A 22,869-nucleotide genomic window follows, 5' to 3' on the forward strand; every position below is an offset into this window, starting at 1 on the left:
TGATCCACGGATATCCCAGTGATTACCAGCACCAGGGATATCCCAGTGATCCACGGATATCCCAGTGATTACCACCACTAGGGATATCCCAGTGATTACCACTACCAGGGATATCCCAGTGATCCAGGGACATCCCAGTGATTACCACCACTAGGGATATCCCAGTGATTACCACTACCAGGGATATCCGTGATTACCACCACTAGGGATATCCCAGTGATTACCACTACCAGGGATATCCCAGTGATTACCACTACTGGGGATATCCCAGTGATTACCACTACTGGGGATATCCCAGTGATTACCACTACTGGGGATATCCCAGTGATTACCACTACTGGGGATATCCCAGTGATTACCACTACTGGGGATATCCCAGTGATTACCACTACCAGGGATATCCCAGTGATTACCACTACTGGGGATATCCCAGTGATTACCACTACTGGGGATATCCCAGTGATTACCACTACTGGGGATATCCCTGTGATTACCACTACTGGGGATATCCCAGTGATTACCACTACCGGGGATATCTCAGTGATTACCACTAATGGGGATATCCCTGTGATTACCACTACCGGGGATATCCCAGTGATTACCACTACCAGGAATATCCCAGTTAGCAGGTCTTTTCAAATTTGTTCTCTGAGTTCCTTTTCCTGTAGTAATACTCAGGAATATCCTCATCTCATCATAGTTCCCCTTCGGTATGTCAGTCAGCCCTTTACTGTGTGGTCCCGTGCTTGGGTAAGTTGTTCCTGCTTCCACCAGATATTCAGATGTCAGTACACTGTGATCACTCACCTGAAGAGGGTGAGTGGAGGCGGGAGCGAAGGCGGCAGCGTCGGCCACTACAGCATCCAGAGCCTCGCTCACAATGGTGTTCATCTCTGTTCCTCTGTGAAAAATAAAAAAGATCATGTGTGAGAGAGAGAGGGGCCACAGAAAAGACAGTCCTGCCTCTAAATCTGGTATTGTTGCCACAAGATATTCACGACAGTGTAAGGCAAGGGCTCACCTTCTCCCACATCATTTGAATTCGAAACAGCCTCCACTGAAGGCATTGTTTTAAAATCGTCATTGGCGGTTCCTTCAGAAGATGTCAAGATATACCTCACTACTTTAAATCGTTTGAAATAGGAAAGGCACAGGGGCCAGATAAGGCCAGACTGTGACACAGCTGTGCAGGCCAGCTGGGGTCACCTTATATCAGACACAGGTGCCAGATAAGGCCAGACTGTGACACAGTTGTGCAGGCCAGCTGGGGTCACCTTATATCAGACACAGGTGCCAGATAAGGCCAGACTGTGACACAGTTGTGCAGGCCAGCTGGGGTCACCTTATATCAGACACAGGTGCCAGATAAGGTCAGTCTGTGACACAGTTGTGCAGGCCAGCTGGGGTCACCTTATATCAGACACAGGGGCCAGATAAGGTCAGACTGTGACACAGTTGTGCAGGCCAGCTGGGGTCACCTCTCACTCGTCGCCAGGGACACGACCCTCCCTGTGGAGGAAGGCAGATGTCCTCCAACCCTCAGCCAGCTACGGACCTGTTACACCGCTGCCAGTCACTGCACTATACTGTCGAGACAGTATATATAATACTCGCTGTTTTCAACAGAGAGTTAGGCAAGGATATGCAAGGAGAAACTTCATGACCAACTCACGTGAGGAAATTAATAAAAGAGCTAGAAAAGTAGAAAGAGAAAATTAAAGAGACAAATGCGCAAGTTGTAAAAGAGAAAGAGGCGAGCACGGAAGTGTGTTTGGAAGTCAAAACCAGACATAACCAACAAGAACACACACACACACACACACACATCCCTGCAGAATACCGGCGACAACAGCTGTCTAACTCCCAGGTTCCAAGGTACCATTACTGATAGGTGAAGAGCGGCAATAAGCGAAAGGGAACGCTGCGCAATCGCTCCTGTGCGTGTGTGTGTGTGTGTGGGGGGGGGGGGGGGAGGGGGAGGGGGAGTGGGAGGGGGAGGGGGAGGGGGAGGGGGAGGGGGAGGGGGAGGGGGAGGGGGAGGGGGAGGGGGAGGGGGGCGGGGGAGGGGGGCGGGGGAGGGGGGAGGGGGGGAGGGGGGAGGGGGAGGGGGGAGGGGGGAGGGGGGAGGGGGGAGGAGGGAGGAAGGGGGGGAGGGGGAGGAGGGGGGAGGGGGAGGGGGAGGGGGAGGGGGAGGGGGAGGGGGAGGGGGAGGGGGAGGGGAGGGGGAAGGGGAGGGGGAAGGGGAGGGGGAAGGGGAGGGGGAGGGGGGAGGAGGGGGGGAGGGGGGATGATGGGAAGGTCGTACCGTCCCAGCCTGTTCCCACGAACCTAATTATGGATCTGATATGTCCATTTGTGACTGGCGGACGGTGGTGATCTAAGGAGAACTTAGTAGGGGTAAGACTTAAGATCAACTGTGGGAAGAGAATATTCTAAATGTCTAAGCCTGCTAACAGGAGTCAGAAGTCCTTTACTCTTGTGTCCATCTGTGGGAAAGAGAATGAGTGTAGGTGAGTGAGTTCTGGTGAGTGAGCGTATGTGAGTGATTGTGAGGAGGTGGGTACGGGAGGGAAACAGTAGATAATCCATATAGATTAGAATCACAACTGTTACATATAAGTGGCCCAAGAAGCGTTTCAATCACAGGGAAGGATATATAATATAATATAATATATATATATATATATATATATATATATATATATATATATATATATATATATATATATATATATATATATATATATGTATACATTAGGGGTTAGCGTCACCAAGTAAGGGCTTGCTTGACAAATGTCACTTGGAAGCCATATTGGAACTCGCAGCCCACCGCTAAAAGCCTCTTATTGAAAAAAAGACATGTAGCCTCTTATTATGTATGCAAGAATTTTAGTCTCCTTAAATAAAGTTGTTTTCAATCAGATGAATGATAGTTCTGTGCCTGTAAGTTATAATATGTTATAAAATTACAGAGAAACGAAATTATGTACACACACACACACACACACACACACACACACACACACACACACACAACAGAAGACACACACACACACACACACACACACAACAGAAGACACACACACACACACACAACAGAAGACACACACACACACACAACAGAAGACACACACACACAACAGAAGACACACACACACACACACACACACACACACACACACACACACACACACACACACACACACAACAGAAGACACACACACACACACACACACACACACACACACACACACACACACACACACACACACACACACACACAACAGAAGACACACACACACACACACACACACACACACAACAGAAGACACACACACACACACACACACAACAGAAGACACACACACACACACAACAGAAGACACACACACACACACAACAGAAGGCACACACACACACACACACACACACACAACAGAAGACACACACACACACACAACATAAGACACACACACACACACACACACAACAGAAGACACACACACACACACAACAGAAGACACACACACACACACACAACAGAAGACACACACACACACACAACAGAAGACACACACACACACACAACAGAAGACACACACACACACACACAACAGAAGACACACACACACACACACACACACACAACAGAAGACACACACACACACACAACAGAAGACACACACACACACACACAACAGAAGACACACACACAAGGGCCTCGTAGCCTGGTGGATAGCGCGCAGGACTCGTAATTCTGTGGCGCGGGTTCGATTCCCGCACGAGGCAGAAACAAATGGGCAAAGTTTCTTTCACCTTAAGTGCCCCTGTTACCTAGCAGTAAATAGGTACCTGGGAGTTAGTCAGCTGTCACGGGTGTGTGTGTGTGTGTGTGGTGTGGAAAAAAAAAATAGTAGTTAGTAAACAGTTGAGTGACAGTTGAGAGGCGGGCCGAAAGAGCAAAGCTCAACCCCCGCAAAAACACAACTAGTAAACACAACTAGTAAACACACACACACACACACACGTGCGCGCTGAACATATATCATTACAAGCATGATTGGTTAATTGATGGACTCTTGGCCTTGAGCCAGGCACCACAACCTTGAGCCACACACTATTATAAGTCGTGACGATAACAAACACTAGGGGAGGGAGACATTACATTAACCGACCACCAGTATAACTAGTGCTCCACCCTCCACTAGTAGGAGTGCTGTGAGGGCTCTCGGGGCTGTGAGGGCTCTCGGGGCTGTGAGGGCTCTCGGGGCTGTGAGGGCTGTGAGGGTTCCCGGGGCTGTGAGGGCTCTCGGGGTTGTGAGGGCTCTCGGGGCTGTGAGGGCTCTCGGGGCTGTGAGGGCTCTCAAGACTGTGAGGGCTCTCGGGGCTGTGAGGGTTCCCGGGGCTGTGAGGGCTCTCGGGGTTGTGAGGGCTCTCGGGGCTGTGAGGGCTCTCGGGGCTGTGAGGGTTCCCGGGGCTGTGAGGGCTCCAGGGGCTGTGAGGGCTCTCGGGGTTGTGAGGGCTCTCGGGGCTGTGAGGGCTCTCGGGGCTGTGAGGGCTCGCGGCGCTGTGAGGGCTCTCGGGGCTGTGAGGGCTCTCGGGGCTGTGAGGGCTCTCGGGGCTGTGAGGGCTGTGAGGGTTCCCGGGGCTGTGAGGGCTCCCGGGGCTGTGAGGGCTCTCGGGGTTGTGAGGGCTCTCGGGGCTGTGAGGGCTCTCGGGGCTGTGAGGGCTCTCAAGACTGTGAGGGCTCCCGGGGCTGCGAGGGCTCTCGGGGCTGCGAGGACTCCCAGGGTTGTGAGGGCTCTCGGGGCTGTGAGGGCTCCCGGGGCTGTGAGCGCCGTTTTCATGGGGCGGAGAACGCCGCGCTGGTCAGGGGGTGGAAAGCACAACTGGCCGCTCTCCGTAGGGTCCGTTCTCCTGAACGTTCCGAACCTCAACACACTCCGGTACTAAAGTGCCTTAACCCTCCAGAGACCACAAACAGAACACTGGACATTATGCCAATATAGTGCGCCGCTATCACTTTGTTGCTCATCAGTTTTTGGCCTTAAGTAGAGTATGCGTCAAAATATGACGTGTTGTCAAGAGGTCAGGTTGGTGGAGAACACCACTTACCTCTCTACGGGGGTGGAGAACACCACTTACCTCTCTACGGGGGTGGAGAACACCACTTACCTCTCTACGGGGGTGGAGAACACCACTTACCGCTCTCCGGGGATGGAGAACACCACTTACCTCTCTACGGGGGTGGAGAACACCACTTACCGCTCTCCGGGGGTGGAGAACACCACTTACCTCTCTACGGGGGTGGAGAACACCACTTACCGCTCTACGGGGGTGGAGAACACCACTTACCGCTCTCCGGGGGTGGAGAACACCACTTACCTCTCTACGGGGACGGAGAACACCACTTACCTCTCTACGGGGGTGGAGAACACCACTTACCGCTCTACGGGGGTGGAGAACACCACTTACCTCTCTCCGGGGGTGGAGAACACCACTTACCGCTCTCCGGGGGTGGAGAACACCACTTACCTCTCTACGGGGGTGGAGAACACCACTTACCGCTCTCCGGGGGTGGAGAACACCACTTACCGCTCTCCGGGGGTGGAGAACACCACTTACCTCTCTACGGGGGTGGAGAACACCACTTACCGCTCTCCGGGGGTGGAGAACACCACTTACCGCTCTCCGGGGACGGAGAACACCACTTACCTCTCTACGGGGACGGAGAACACCACTTACCTCTCTACGGGGACGGAGAACACCACTTACCTCTCTACGGGGACGGAGAACACCACTTACCTCTCTACGGGGGTGGAGAACACCACTTACCTCTCTACGGGGGTGGAGAACACCACTTACCTCTCTACGGGGGTGGAGAACACCACTTACCTCTCTCCGGGGGTGGGGAACACCACTTACCTCTCTACGGGGGTGGAGAACACCACTTACCTCTCTACGGGGACGGAGAACACCACTTACCTCTCTACGGGGGTGGAGAACACCACTTACCTCTCTACGGGGACGGAGAACACCACTTACCTCTCTCCGGGGACGGAGAACACCACTTGCCGCTCTCCGGGGACGGAGAACACCACTTACCGCTCTCCGGGGACGGAGAACACCACTTACCGCTCTCCGGGGACGGAGACCACCATTTACCGCTCTCCGGGGACGGAGAACACCACTTGCCGCTCTCCGGGGACGGAGAACACCACTTACCGCTCTCCGGGGACGGAGAACACCACTTACCGCTCTCCGGGGACGGAGACCACCATTTACCGCTCTCCGGGGACGGAGACCACCACTTACCGCTCTCCGGGGACGGAGAACACCACTTACCGCTCTCCGGGGACGGAGACCACCACTTACTGCTCTCCGGGGGACGGATACCACCACTTACCGCTCTCCGGGGGACGGATACCACCACTTACCGCTCTCCGGGGGACGGAGACCACCACTTACCGCTCTCCGGGGGACGGAGACCACCACTTACCGCTCTCCGGGGGACGGAGACCACCACTTACCGCTCTCCGGGGGACGGAGACCACCACTTACCGCTCTCCGGGGGACGGAGACCACCACTTACCGCTCTCCGGGGGACGGAGACCACCACTTACCGCTCTCCGGGGGACGGAGACCACCACTTACCGCTCTCCGGGCGTGAGACCGTCAAACATACGACTCAGGGACGACACGAGCCCCGGCAGGTTGTTCCGGACAGGCATCAGTCGCAGCAGGCGGGAGAAGGGTGGTCCCAGTGAGCCCACGCCCACGCCAGGCAGCCGGGTCCCTCCTACAACGCTGCCCGCCAGCACCACCGTGCACTCCAAAGCCTGTTGGAGTGCACTACAATATTTAGAAAGTGTGCACACGCATACAATAAACCCCCCCCCTTCCCCTCCCCCTCCGCCTCCCCCATACACACACAGTTTTAATAGCAAGATAACACTCAGCCCCCTTGTTTAACTCCCTAAACATGCTAAACATAATCTCACTCCACACATTCTCTTGTGTCAACTACATTTACAAAACCCTGTTCTTAAATGCAAATCCTGCTCTGAAACTCTCCCTGGACAGATGTAATAGGACCCATTATCACCACACCAGAAATAAATATCTCTTTGATATCCCCAGAGTCAAACTTAATCTGTGTAAACACTCTATGCAAATAAAGGGACCCACTCTATGGAACTCACTCCCTAGTGAATTGAAAAGCTGTCCAATTTTTGCGTCATTCAAAAACAAAACTAAAAAGTATCTAATTTCATCTTCACCATCTGGTCACCACTTGGTCCGGGAGACATCTGTCAGGCAGGGTGCAGTCGCGCCTCCACAGATCTCCAGTATCAGCACTTGATACTGGTAATGGCTCAAAAGGGCCACCACTTACGGGCTATTCATGCCCGTGCCACCTCTTGGGTGGCTTAATCTTCATCAATCAATCAATCAATAATTTCATCTTCATAGTTTTCTACCTTGTTGCTTTAAAACTGCCCTGTATCTAGTGCTACCCAATCTCCCAATCTTTATGTATCTAATCCAAACAACTTTACCATTGTGATCATTGCTGTCTTCTTATATGTGCTATCAATTTAATGAATGGTGCCTATTAATCTTTATTTAAATTACCAATCAAGCTGTCAATGCAATCAATCAAGAGCTTTAATATACCAATGTGCTTTAATATACCTACTAATCTCTCTTATCTCATTTTTTTTGCAATGTATCTATTATCATTTTATTAATTCTGCTAGAATTTATTTACTTAAAATTATCTGTTAGATTAAGGACCTGCCCGAAACGCTGCGCGTACTAGTGGCTTTACAAGATTGTAAATACTATGCTATGTATTCTCACAAACCCAATGTACCTTCTTGTATATAAATAAATAAATAAATATATAAATATATAAATAAATAAATAAATAAATAAGTAAATAATAAATAAATAAATAAATAAATAAATAAATAAATAAATAAATAAATAAATAAATAAACAAATAAATAAACGAATAAATAAATATGACAAGGAACGTGTCGAGCCAGACTAGGCTAGATTCTTTGTAATTTAGTTCAAACTTAGATAAGTATACTTACCGACTCGTCACTTTCTGCTCAACATGTATCATATTTATAATATTATCCTTAAGTGTTTAAATACAAAATATTGCTAAAAATTATGAACCAAATAGCTCGACCTTACTTATCTAAACCTAACTTAGCTTATACTCAAAATTAGCCATGCTGGCTTGAGTACAGATTCTCGTCTCTTTGGTTTCAATGATTACTGAATACACGGTACATATTTTGTCTATCTTATTATCTTGTTGCTTATATCCATAATTACTAAGTAATAATGGCGTCATAATTTGACAAGAAAGTAGCTAGTGTGTTATCTTGGAAAGGTGACATCATGTTCCATGTTATCTTGGAAAGGTGACATCATGTTCCATGTTATTTTGGAAAGGTGACATCATGTTCCATGTTATCTTGGAAAGGTGACATCATGTTCCATGTTATCTTGGTAGGTGGACCATACTGGAAAATGCACAGCTCCTTTCAAGGAATATTGTTGTCCCCTAACTCCCCTTGCCACTTCAGAGGGGTATAGGGTGTTTATGTAGCTTCAGGGCACCAAGCCCCCCAGCAACAGGGCATGGGCGAGAAGGCACTACTAAGCATGAGAACGTATCAAATTCTGCGCATTTACCTAACGCAGCATATATATGGATGATTCAGAACACCCGTGAACAACCCAGCGGATTTTCTTCCTGTTGGGGAGTGTTGTACATGCTGCGATGGCGGTGTGTCCACTCACAGGATGAGTGGCGCTGCCCAATACTGTCACTATGGCGGTGTGTCCACTCACAGGATGAGTGGCGCTGTCCAATACTGTCACTATGGCGGTGTGTCCACTCACAGGATGAGTGGCGCTGTCCAATACTGTCACTATGGCGGTGTGTCCACTCACAGGATGAGTGGCGCTGTCCAATACTGTCACTATGGCGGTGTGTCCACTCACAGGATGAGTGGCGCTGCCCAATACTGTCACTATGGCGGTGTGTCCACTCACAGGATGAGTGGCGCTGTCCAATACTGTCACTATGGCGGTGTGTCCACTCACAGGATGAGTGGCGCTGCCCAATACTGTCACTATGGCGGTGTGTCCACTCACAAGATGAGTGGCGCTGTCCAATACTGTCACTATGGCGGTGTGTCCACTCACAGGATGAGTGGCGCTGTCCAATACTGTCACTATGGCGGTGTGTCCACTCACAGGATGAGTGACGCTGCCCAATACTGTCACTATGGCGGTGTGTCCACTCACAAGATGAGTGGCGCTGTCCAATACTGTCACTATGGCGGTGTGTCCACTCACAGGATGAGTGACGCTGCCCAATACTGTTACTATGGCGGTGTGTCCACTCACAGGATGAGTGGCGCTGCCCAATACTGTCACTATGGCGGTGTGTCCACTCACAAGATGAGTGGCGCTGCCCAATACTGTTACTATGGCGGTGTGTCCACTCACAGGATGAGTGGCGCTGCCCAATACTGTCACTATGGCGGTATGTCCACTCACAAGATGAGTGGCGCTGCCCAATACTGTCACTATGGCGGTGTGTCCACTCACAGGATGAGTGGCGCTGCCCAATACTGTCACTATGGCGGTATGTCCACTCACAGGATGAGTGGCGCTGCCCAATACTGTCACTATGGCAGTATGTCCACTCACAGGATGAGTGGCGCTGCCCAATACTGTCACTATGGCGGTGTGTCCACTCACAGGATGAGTGGCGCTGCCCAATACTGTCACTATGGCGGTGTGTCCACTCACAGGATGAGTGGCGCTGCCCAATACTGTCACTATGGCGGTGTGTCCACTCACAGGATGAGTGACGCTGCCCAATACTGTCACTATGGCGGTGTGTCCACTCACAGGATGAGTGGCGCTGCCCAATAAACTCGCCCCTCGGGGTAAAATTTAATGTAAACCAGTGTCGAGATACTTGGGTTTTTCCCTGCGTACAAATAAACCAGTCCACCATGGGTCTTTATTGAGATAGTACAGCACCAAATATTGTGTATCCGAATAGTATAGCACTAAAATGTCCTTGTATCCGATATTTACAATATTTAGATTAGAATAAAGGTTCAATGATCATATGATTCTTGAATTACGACTGACAAAGTGTTACACATCCCCCTGATATGGTCCCCTACCTTGTGTAGCCTTAAATTGCCAAAAGCTGAAGTTTGTGTTGGGGCCCCCAGTGGGGACCGTAGCCTGTGTTGGGCCCCCAGTGGGCACCGTAGCCTGTGTTGGGCCCCCAGTGGGCACCGTAGCCAGTGTTGGGCCCCCAGTGGGCACCGTAGCCAGTGTTGGGCCCCCAGTGAGCACCGTAGCCTGTGTTGGGCCCCCAGTGGGCTCCGTAGCCAGTGTTGGGCCCCCAGTGGGCACCGTAGCCTGTGTTGGGCCCCCAGTGGGCACCGTAGCCAGTGTTGGGCCCCCAGTGGGCACCGTAGCCAGTGTTGGGCCCCCAGTGGGCACCGTAGCCTGTGTTGGGCCCCCAGTGGGCACCGTAGCCTGTGTTGGGCCCCCAGTGGGCACCGTAGCCAGTGTTGGGCCCCCAGTGGGCACCGTAGCCAGTGTTGGGCCCCCAGTGGGCACCGTAGCCAGTGTTGGGCCCCCAGTAGGCACTGTATCATCCTGATCCCTCCAAGTGCTATATAGTCGTAATGGCTCGACCTTTCTCCCGATAGTTCCCTTCCCTTCTATGCCGTTATCACGTCTGTCCTGTTCCTTCTTTCCTCCAGAGTGGAGAGCTCCAATTCCCCCAGACTTTCTTTCTTCGTAGTTCAGTAGCTACGTAGCTTGTAATTACCTAAGTGTAGTTACAGGATGAGAGCTACGCTCGTGGTGTCCCGTCTCCCCAGCACTCTTTGTCATATAACGCTTTGAAATTACTGATGGTTTTGGCCTCCACCACCTTCTGAGGTGATGGAGGATCACCTTCTTGTAGCTGAGGAACGATGCTTGTCGTGGCTACTTTTCTTTGGCCACATAGCCAGTCACAGTTTTGCAATAATCCCTAAAAGACCGTCAGAGTGTGTTCAACAACACCTCCAGGCTGTACCAGGCTGTACCACATTATATGTGCACATATCCAGTGGCGTAACCTAACTCCAGGCAAAAGAAATATATATAACTGGTGAAAACATTTGCAAATGACCTTAAACTTAGCGGGCCTTTAAACAATATTAATAAAAAGTAATTCCTATAATTATTGATAATGTATATAAGTCATTTACGGGCATGATTTTTGTATATAAATCTTTTTACATATCTTTTTGTTTTATAATATCACATAAAATCATTTATAACTCAAAAAGTATCACCTCTTGGATTGACAACCGGCAATATTTAACTCGTGATAAGAACAAGTTTATCTCATTAATCACATTAGTTACCGCCAGAAATCACAGTAATAGTTATACACAAAGGACAAATAAAATGTGTCCACAGGTTATCTGGCCCGTGAATAACAATAATGCGCAAATTATACTCAATGGTTTAGTGTAACGCAGTCAGCCAAAATCCTCCGGTGAAGATCAATCAATACCAATGTAACGGTTGTATGGTGACAATAAACACATACGCTAAGATAATATATATATTTGGTCGAATATACAGAAGTACACAGGTGATACTTTGGTGTGAATGAGAGAATGAATTGTGGGGTTCAGTCCCTGAGCCCATTATGTGCCTCTCTAACCCTTTCCACTACCGCCCACAAGATGGGTATGGGGTGCATAATAAATGAACTAAACTAACTAACTGGTGTGAATTAAGCGCACTGAACGTCGGCACAGTATCTCGCAAGTGTCTGTTCTAGACCACACTTGAAAGTAGAATCCCCCCCCCCCCCCGCAGATATTAAGAGCTCCACAATACACTTGAATTCATGAAATACGCCGCAAGAGACCCCCCCCACCGACCTCCACACACGGTAACGACATTTAACCCGGTTCATAAACTTGGTCACATCAATACATATCTTTCGCCTTCAAACGACTCCCTGGAAGCCAATTCGCAACCTCAGACTTGCTCGTCTGTTGCTTGTAACGTTCCCGAGATATTCAACGTTCTTATGAAGAACTTATTTACAGTATCAGTTATTATCAAGAGCAAGCTCTAGGCCAAGATGCTGATGTTTTATATATATATATATATATATATATATATATATATATATATATATATATATATATATATATATATATATATATGTCGTACCTAGTAGCCAGAACTCACTTCTCAGCCTACTATTCAAGGCCCGATTTGCCTAATAAGCCAAGTTTTCATGAATTAATATATTTACTATAATTTTTTTCTTATGAAATGATAAAGCAACCCTTTTCTCTATGTATGAGGTCAATTTTTTTTTATTGGAGTTAAAATTAACGTAGATATATGACCGAACCTAACCAACCCTACCTAACCTAACCTAACCTATATTTATAGGTAAGGTTAGGTTAGGTAGCCAAAAAAAGCTAGGTTAGGTTAGGTTAGGTAGGTTAGGTAGACGAAAAAACATTAATTCATGAAAACTTGGCTTATTAGGCAAATCGGGCCTTGAATAGTAGGCTGAGAAGTGCGTTCTGGCTATTAGGTACGACATATATATATTTATATATGCTCATTACTCCTATATATTTACAAGAATTACTACACGACCATCTGTAAACTGTCCATTCTGTTATAACCATAACTAGACCCTAGCCTACGCTTTAAATAAATTATTACAATTTTTGTGTGATACTTTCAAATATGTTGAGTTCCTCGGTGAAACCCCAGAGGATACACAGTGTGTCTTTGATCTGCGGAAAGCTGGCTAAGACGATTATAATATCCTTCGAGGAATGTGTCTGCTTTAAACATACAACCTAATAAAGGAAGATACTTTTGTAGCAGTCAAGAACACAAACAACTCCCCCAACGCCTGCCCGGTTACTCTACTGATTAAGTAGTCCCATACATGGCGCCTCTGGATACATAGATGCAGTTTACCTGGGTTCTTTAGACAAGATAATACTGTAAACACTAATTTGTGGTTGAGAGACATGACCATGACGTCCACCTCGAGTGGCGTGTCGAGCCTGTGATATCTAAAATCAATCACCCTCCTGGTGCAAGCTAAATATAGAAGGAAAGGTATGCGAGAAGAGAGTGGATAGCGTTCCACTGACGGACGGACGCTGTATCAACATTTAGTAAAAGTAGAGCAATGACTATGTCAGTGAGGTGGAATGACGGAGGTATTGACAAAAGGAAAACCGCATGACAAACATGCTGTGTGGAAGACATGGAAATGAAAGACGCACTCACAAGTATGGCTTCAGACTGCTCGAGTTTGTTGAGGAGAGCTAAATAAGGCAGGGAAATCAAAATTGAAAATACAAATTCATATGCATATTGTAAACGTGGATAAACGATATAATAGACAGGAGTAATTACCTATATAAGAACACTGCTTGTTAAAATAATTTTCGGCAATTTGGGTAGTAGCGAAGTGCAAGAGATAGAAACGGTTTTGAGTTATTATTTGTAACAAAATTACCATCCACCCAGTTGGCACTGACTGCAATGAAAACACAGCTGGAAGATTTAAAACAAGTTGAAAAGCGTATCATGAGAGCACACAATAAGTGTCGTCCGATTCAAGTTTGTGCAGTGAGTGAACCAAATGCACAAACTTTTCGCTCACTTGCTTAATATTTATTTTAACTGAAATCTGTAGCCTAAGTATTCCTGCCCTTGTAATCAAACTTTGTCACTTTCTTGCAGAATGACACTTAATGAATATTCATGCCCCTTAAAATTGGTGCATTACTATTTTGAGATTCAAGTGACATATATACTGACTGAATGCAACGATCATAAATATTTCTTAAGTCTATATTCATAAGGAATATTGAGAGAGTAGGTAATGCTGCCAGCGTCGCACATAACATGCACACTCATCCCCATCAGCTGGTGGTTTATGGTAATGCACCAGGGTTAAACTGCCTCACTCATCCTTCCTCCCTAAGGATGGAGGCAAACGCACCCTACCAATCCTACTAACTGCCTCCAACCCGCGCCTCTCATCATCCTCAACCTCCTCAGTGGATCGCCCACCAAGTTACGCATTCTCTGCCCAATTTCACTAGTCCACCATGTTGAAACAAAATAAAATTAACCAAAATTGAGGCAAAGATAAATCCAATAAACTCAAAAGGGTAAATACTGACAACAAAAATAGTTATCGATATTATATATATTTCCACAATGGTTAAAGCTTAGCTACACCAAGGCGAGAATGGCAATTGAAATTAATAACAAAAATAAAAGAAAATTTTGTTCTGCAAATTGAAGACTCTAAGAACCTGTGATGGTGAGAATGTATTGTAGTCGCCAGTCGTATAGCATTACACCTAAGTCCTTGGCCAGGAATGCTGTAATATATTCAGCGGAGGTGGAGCGTGAGCCTGAGCAAATTTCACCACAATCTGTACCACGCCTTAACTTTAAATTGTACATTAGTGTTGGGCTACGGTACCACGCACTAGTCTTACACTACGGTACTTCCTACTAGTGTTACACTACGGTACTTCCTACTAGTGTTACTACGGTACCTCACACTACTGTTTCACTATAACAATATAGGGACGAGGGGTTCCTCTTTTATGTGTGTGTGTATGTATGTATGTATGTATGTATGTATGTATGTATGTATGTATGTATGTATGTATGTATGTGTGTATATATATATATATATATATATATATATATATATATATATATATATATATATATATATATATATATATATTGTGACGATAATCTCCTTCAAGAGATTGAGCCTGCTCTTCCCTCCACAATTACGTCGTTAAAATTATATAAAACTACTATGGAAGAAACGTCCAACAACGACAACAACACCAGCAAGGTTTGCCAGAGAGCAAAACGTATGCAGCCAGGGACACCTCAGACTCAAACCGCCAAACTACCTGTCTTACTACCGGCTCCGCTGATTGGTCGCCGGTCTGGCTGCAACTGCACTCGCCCCCCCATACTACTTGATGTCTGGGGTCGCCACGACCTCAGACCTCAGAATATTCTGTGCTTCCGCGGTTACCACTCCTCCCGGCTAGACGTTAGCGTATACTGAGAGAGGTGGTAGCTTAAAGCCAATATTCCAGCACCTTACCTTTATTTTTGTATTGCACTGTTATTTTGTCTTAACGTAACTTTTCATTGTGTCATTTAATTATTCTTATTATTTTGATTGATTGATTTTATTATACAAATTTGTTTGTCCATTTTTTCATGTTTTGATTTATTTAACGTAATTAAAATTTCATTGTTAAAGTTTACTTGTGTTTTGTGTGTCTTCTCCTTACCTTACCACAGACGAAGTTCCAGTTTTTTCTATTTTTTTTATAACTATGTGACGAGGCCATACCCCTAGCCTTAAACAGCCGAACACCAACGCGTTACCGTCACAATATATATATATATATATATATATAATATATATTATATATAATATATATTATATATATATTATATATAATATATATTATATATATATATATATATATATATATATTATATATATATTATATATATATATATATATATATATATATATATATATATATATATATATATATATATATATATATAATTTTAACACCATAACAATGTAGCCTATCAATTAGTCTCGGTAAATGGCTGGACGCATGATAATGAGAATTTGATATTGAGAGGTGTTGTTACAAGGTGTGAGAGAACAGGGTGCGCGACGACAGGAACATTAACCTAACTCTCACTGTTCACCCTCCCTTCACACTTGTGACAGGAACATTAACCTAACTCTTTCACTGTTCACACAGGAACATTAACCTAACTCTCACTGTTCACCTTCCCGTCACTCCTGTGACAGGAGCATTAACCTAACTCTCTCACTGTTCACACAGGAACATTAACCTAACTCTCACTGTTCACCTTCCCTTCACACCTGTGACAGGAACATTAACCTAACTCTCTCACTGTTCACACAGGAACATTAACCTAACTCTCTCACTGTTCACCTTCCCTTCACACCTGTGACAGAAACATTAACCTAACTCTCACTGTTCACCTTCCCTTCTCACCTGTGACAGGAACATTAACCTAACTCTCACTGTTCACCTTCCCTTCACACCTGTGACAGGAACATTAACCTAACTCTCACTGTTCACCTTCCCTTCACACCTGTGACAGGAACATTAACCTAACTCTCACTGTTCACCTTCCCTTCACACCTGTGACAGGAACATTAACCTAACTCTCACTGTTCACCTTCCCTTCACACCTGTGACAGGCAGTCAACACTGCGGGCTCCTCCCGCCCTTTCCCAATGTTTACAAACATTTTTGGCGGCAAAAATTTCGTTTATGGTGATTTCTTCCCTTGTAATAACACTCCACGGAACAACGATATTCGAGGTAGTAAAGGAATGGACGCCCACAAGCACACCTTAACCACAAGTCTATAGAGAAATCAATTTGTTGCGGAAGCTGGTTCACCCTCACCCTGACCCGGAGGGAACACAGTGGGAACAAGGCTCTTATTTCCTCCACTCGCCTTATGGATGATATCCAAATCACCTTTCTTGTCCTCGTCTGCATAGTCCAGCAGCACATACAATATCGACTGTGACGAAAACGGCTGGCGTGTAGCCATATTTGATTAATACGGAGGTTATTGTGCCCGGCGGTCGGCCTCAAGTCCAGCCTCCACGCTGCCTCCTCTCTCACTATGATGGCCATACCCTTATTGGCTCAGTTTTCTGATCAAGCCTCTTAATTCCTCTTTTGGATTTTATCGTAATTTTATTATTATTTAATTATATTGTAATCAAGGTTGCAAGTATTTCAAGGATGCGGAATTAATAGCAGTATGAGTTTATTACTTTTGTTTGCAAAATAATTCAAACCTTTTTGTGGCCGCTCCTTTGTTATTAATTTGTTTTTTTCCCTTGTACACTGTGTCTGCGTAGCCCATAATCTGATATTTTCAAATTCAATGTTATAAAGACTTCCCGGTCCAAATTAAGGTCTGCGTATAACGAAAATGTCACGAGCTAAGATAGGATGGCCAGCAGGTATATATTCAGCCATTAAAGTTCAATATATTAGATCACACTTTATTCTTTTTTTTTTTTACAGACAGAGGTGGTTATAGGAGTAAGGAAATCTGTCTCCTGTTAGCAGGCTTAGAGTTTTCCCTTCCTATAACTCATGTTAATACTTACCCTATATTATTGAATATTAATATCTTGGGGAATGCTATAATTCCATTTGTGTCGTTTGATATACGAATATGAAACAGAACAATGACTTTATCTGATAGTGAGAGGAAATTATAATCACTTAAGAATGATAGAATATTACTTAAAAACAAGGTGTGTTTGGATATATGTAATTTCAATGAAAAGGAATTAGCAGATTAAATTGATTTTAAGATGTTTCCCTCTTCTAATTTAATATTATCATACCGATCTAATACAAACCTTTGCTTAACCGAGGAGAACCAAATTATAACTTATTTACGGCATCAGGACGAGTCGCCCTAATTCCAATTCTTAGGCAAGTTTTTAATAGGCTTTCTTGAACGCGTTAGATTAAGTTAGGCTAGGATATCTTCAGTTAGATAAAGCTTTATGTTGGTATGAAAATACAAAGCGCCGTGGCTGAGACTATAGAACCTTCGCTGTCGTGAAGGAAAGCTTAGTGCTGTACCACTGTACCACCACCCCACAAGAACGCAGGGGACAGTATTTTTTCAACTGATTCAACCCCCTTGCCCAGGTGCATTCGGGTTTCGTGGTCAACTATTTCACCCACTCCTGAGAATTATATAGACGATATGTAATGTAGTATTTCCCGTGTAAACTGATTTATATATGATATTTATACTGTATATTATTTAATAAAGAGAAAACAAAAAGTTCAGTGAGACACTATATCATATGATAAACCTGAATAGTCCCCAATTTGTATTGTATTTAACAATAAAACATTGGGGGACCATTCAGGTTTATATATATATCAAATGATAAACCTGAATAGTACACAGGCCTCACCTTAAATATGGGGTTGAATGCACCCGGGCATGTGGTTAAATGACTTCATGAAGACTCTCCCATGCTTTTATATCATCGTGGTCCATCCAGGCATGGCAACCAGGCCTTGGGGTCAACAGGTAGTTTTGTTGGGTTGTCAATAAACTGCCTGAAGACTACAGCATATTAAAGTTTGCCACAACTTTATAATTGAGATCGAGCGAAATTTAAACCAGTCTGGCATTTACAATTTGGCTTGGCTAGGCTACAAATATATCTGAGTTTTCTCCAGCTTCCTATGCGGGGGTAAGTATTAGCGGATATGACCAACCCCTCACCGTGAGGCCGCGCGGTGGGGGCCATTTAGAACCGGTGCCGGATTCTGCAGTCACGACCAAATGACGGAAACGTTGGTATAAGTCACAAACCAAGGTCGGTGGGTTAGTGGAGGCGTTGTTTGCTGTGTTTACAGGCAATTAACTTTCCTGGTGCCCAAGGAGGAGGCGTTGTCTGTGTTACGTACCCTTATAAGATACGTAAGTGAATATATTAATATGTACATTTATAATTGTATGTAAATTACAAGCATGTATATTGTATACTTATGTTCTATGCAAATGCACATTCATGTTACAGTGTTGGCGTTAGGCCCAGCGTATCGTGGGAATGATTGTTTATTTCTTTGTGTGATCAGTTTTCCCACGGGAACTAATGATTTATATGTGATCATAAGTGGGTAACAGAGTGAAATAATAATTGAGTGAACTGTATCTGGCAAATTGTCGTGGGATCGTCCGTTGCTGGGTGTGCATGCCATTATGCTATTCTGTATGCATATTTTAATTACTATGTAAAGAAACAATTGCTTTGTTTGTCTATATCAATATGTACTAATTATTCATTAAGTTAGTTTAAGATTACTCTTGTCACAATATAGTGCTCCATTGTTGAAATAATAAATATTGTAACTTTGGCAATTTATTCGCGGGGCAAGGCAATGTGTTTTTTGACTCGCATATTGTAGTTCAGTAGCTGAGCAGAAACCAGGGAGATATCATCTTGGAGTTAAGTCATTCTTTTGTTCTAGCCATATAATTATTCTTAGTATTGATTTAATGTCTGGAAGTTACAGTGATATTTTTAATGTGATATATATTGTGACCATATAATCATCTGTTTGCTTTTGTGATTTATTTAATATAATAGTATATATCTATACTTAGTATCTTTATTCTTCAGTCCTATGAAGATTCTATTTTATGCTCATTACCCATTAAGGGGTTATACTGGTGATTCGCTATTGAGAACAGCAGTTGTGTCGTATCCCTAGACTTATTAAAGTTTGGCTGCTGTAGGATCACGAGCCGTAACGTACGATAGGTAACAAAGAGTTATGGGGGCCTGTCCGGGAGATATTGTCCCATTTTTAACTACTATGCTAATCTAACCTTGCCTTCCTAGGTACCAGTGTGTCAAGTGTCTCTGTGTGTTTCTTAAGAACTATTCCATGTGCCAAGCAAGCCTTCCTGTGTGTCAAGTAACAACGTTTCACGATTTTGAGGTAAGTCATCCTATATATTTTGTTTGTGCAGTGAGGCCAAGCGAATTTTCAGTGTGGTGACAATTTTACAGTGAAGTGTAGTGCAGTGCCATTATTTTAATTATTGTTGTGAATCAAGTGCCAAGTGTTAGTAACGATGGAAGAGAAAGTTGCAGCGTTGGTGGCTCACCCAGACTTTGAAGGGATTCAGAACCTTAAAAAGACTGAGTTAATACAAATGGCAAATCATTTGGATTTGACCGCCAGCAATAGAATGGTTAAAGCCCAAATATTGAAAGTCATTGTGACGCATTTTGTTGAGAATGGGGATTTAGAGGAAGAAATTCTAGAAGAGTTAAGAGAGGAGTCGAGTGATCAGATGACGTTAAAGCGTCTTGAGTTAGAAGCGCAAATAGCCAATGCTAAGATTGAAGCTCAACAGCAACAGCAAATATTAGAGGCTGAAGCTCAGCAAAGGGAGCTGGAGACTAGGCGTTTAGAAATTGCGGCACAAAACCAGAGAGGTTTAATTGAGTTGCAACTTGAAGCCACAAAGAAGCAACAAGCCGAGGAACAAACTAGGCAATTAGAGATTCAACAACAAATGGCTGACACTAACTTCAGGCTTGAATCACAGCGTATGGCAGCTGGGCATGGAAATACTAGTAATGTTTCAACAAATAGTGATAATAATCCCATCAGGATGAATAAGTATATAGAGTTGCCCAAGTTCAATGAGGAAGATCCTGAGGTTTTCTTTGCACATTTTAATAAAATTGCCATCAGTATGAACTGGCCAAGGGATCAGTGGGTAGCCATTATGCAGTCTCAATTCAAGGGGCGTAGTCAGGAGGTTTTCACATCCCTCCCTGACGCTCATAGTTTTGATTATGACTTTGTAAAGAAAAGCATCCTCAATGCATACCAGCTAAATCCAGAGGCACACAGGCAAAAGTTCAGGAACCTAAGGAGAATCAAGGATCAAACAATAGCAGATTTTACTCGTCAGAAGACGAATTTTTGCAACAGATGGTTAAAGTCACTTGCAGTCACTGATTTTGATGCTCTAAAGAATCTTCTCATAATGGAAGAAGTATTGTCCTGTCTTCCAGACCAGTTGTCTACTTTTATGGCAGAACAAAAGAATGTAACCGATATTGATGAGCTGTCAAAGCTCGCGGATGAGCATGAGTTGCTGACTAAGGCCCCGTTTACGGCCACTTCACCTAAGTCTAGTCGTAGAGTAAATTTCAATGCTCACCGTACTCCTTATCAGTATAAGTCTCCTCCTGGTGCGACAGTTACTCCCGTGAACTCTTCTCTTACTAACCCTAAGATGGTTACTCCATTGCCAGGATCATCTAAGCCTAGTAATGCTAATTCTAAACCGGCAGTTGGTTATACCAGTGTGTCCACTGTCAAACATTGTACCCATTGTAAGAGAAGGGGGCATGTGATTTCTTCATGTTTTAGTTTGCATCCTGAACTCCGACCAACTGGTCTTATTATGAGTAAAGGAGTGCAACCTATTAATTCTTCATGTATTACAGTCAGTCCCAATTGGATGGCTGAATTCAAACCCTATATGTCCACAGGTACCTTATTATGTACTAATGGTAGACATAAGACTGTTCAATTACTCCGTGATACTGGAGCTTCACAGTCTCTTATTACCCAGAAGGTACTTGATGATGTTGACACCCGAGATCTGGGTGAAGTTGTGCTTCTCCAGGGTATTGCCGGTAGTGTGCAACCAGTGTCCTTATTGCAAGTTAACCTTGATTCTAAATATACTTCAGGATGGTGTAATGTTGGTGTAAGTAAACAACTGCCCATTCCTGGGGTAGACATTATTCTAGGTAATGATTTTGGCAACCAAATGGTTGTAGGGCCAAAGTGTCCCATCATGTTAACTAAACCCCATAATGTATTAGCTCAACCGGAAGCAGATGATATTATTTACCCTGCTTGTGTTGTTACTAGATCAATGGGAAAAACAGGTGAGAGTAATCCTGTCTTCACTAAGGTTGCTGATCCCAAGACCAGGACCCCTTCAGTAAAGGAGTGGGAGGTGGATCTTGAGGATTCTTTTATGACTCGACTGGATGATGAGAGTGAGGCCGTAGTAGAAGCCCCGCCGAACCTAAATCACAAGGAAAGTGAAGGTGAGGAGGCTGAACTATCTGTACCTTGCCCGCTTGTCTCCAGTGCGCCAGTTGTCGAGAGTGAGGCCGAAGTAGCTATGACTCCATTTTATTCTGATCAATCGGGAAAAGAGATCAAGCTACTAGGTTCTTGCCCGCTCGCTGCTGAGTCTGAGTCATTGCCCTTAAGTGTTGTACAGACTACTGATCCTAGTTTAAGTAAGTGTATTTCTGAGGCTCCTGATAATATTGATGCATTGGAGGAAGGGACGGGTTTCTTCTTCAAGGATCGACTTCTGATGAGAAGGTGGAGAGTTCCTCTGAAGAGGGAACTCCCTCTTCAGAGGATTGTGAGATTAGAACCCAACTCGTTGTCCCCAATGATTATCGTAGGCAGGTCCTGCAGGCTGCACATGATGACCCCATGGGAGGTCATCAAGGTATCACGAATATGTACCATAAGATAAGTAAATATTTTTTCTGGCCAAAGTTAAAGAAAGACGTGGTCAGATATTGTCATAACTGTATACCCTGTCAAATTGTTGGTAAACCAAATCAATCTGTACCTAGAGCACCATTGCAACCTATTGTAGTTCCTGATGAACCATTTACTCATGTTGTAATTGATTGTGTGGGTCCTTTACCTAAGACTAAATCGGGTAACATGTTTTTGTTCACTCTCATGTGTATGACTACTAGATTTCCTGAAGCTTATGCTCTACGGAATACCAAGGCTCATAATCTCATCAAGTGTCTTGAAAGATTCTTTTCGTTGTTTGGAATGCCTAGAGTTATTCAGAGTGATAATGGGGGAAATTTTGTTTCTAAAGTTTTCAGAACTTTTTGCGAATCCCGAGGGATTCGGCACAAATTATCCAGTCCATATCATCCACAAAGCCAAGGTGGACTTGAACGTTTCCACCAGACTTTGAAACAAATGCTGAAGACAACAGGAGAAACTCATCCACGTAATTGGGATGAGAATCTCCCCTTTGTGTTATTTGCTGCTAGAGAAGGGCTACAAG

At 44.8% G+C, this 22,869-nt stretch overlaps 1 protein-coding gene across 5 annotated transcripts in view; it reads right to left on the reverse strand.

Moving 5' to 3' along the window:
- The window catches only part of LOC123758364 (uncharacterized), a 49,958-nt gene extending 33,111 nt beyond the window's left edge, over positions 1 to 16,847 (reverse strand). For 4 of the 5 annotated variants that reach the window (XR_011228064.1, XM_069322500.1, XM_069322501.1 and 1 more), the window contains exons 1-3: positions 16,681 to 16,847; positions 6,655 to 6,839; positions 808 to 901 (exon numbers count right to left, since the gene is read on the reverse strand). Coding sequence is in view for 4 of the 5 variants with exons in the window: in XM_069322500.1 (XP_069178601.1) it covers positions 808 to 901; positions 6,655 to 6,839; positions 16,681 to 16,779 (378 nt within the window). In the remaining variant the exon portion in view is untranslated. Of the gene's footprint in view, positions 1 to 807; positions 902 to 1,021; positions 1,473 to 6,654; positions 6,840 to 16,680 lie in introns of those variants that run through there. The other variant, XM_069322502.1, reaches the window with a different exon arrangement.
- Positions 16,848 to 22,869: the final 6,022 nt, after the last annotated feature.

Source organism: Procambarus clarkii, chromosome 11 (assembly GCF_040958095.1).
Source record: "Procambarus clarkii isolate CNS0578487 chromosome 11, FALCON_Pclarkii_2.0, whole genome shotgun sequence".
Taxonomy (NCBI): Eukaryota; Metazoa; Arthropoda; class Malacostraca; order Decapoda; family Cambaridae; genus Procambarus; species Procambarus clarkii.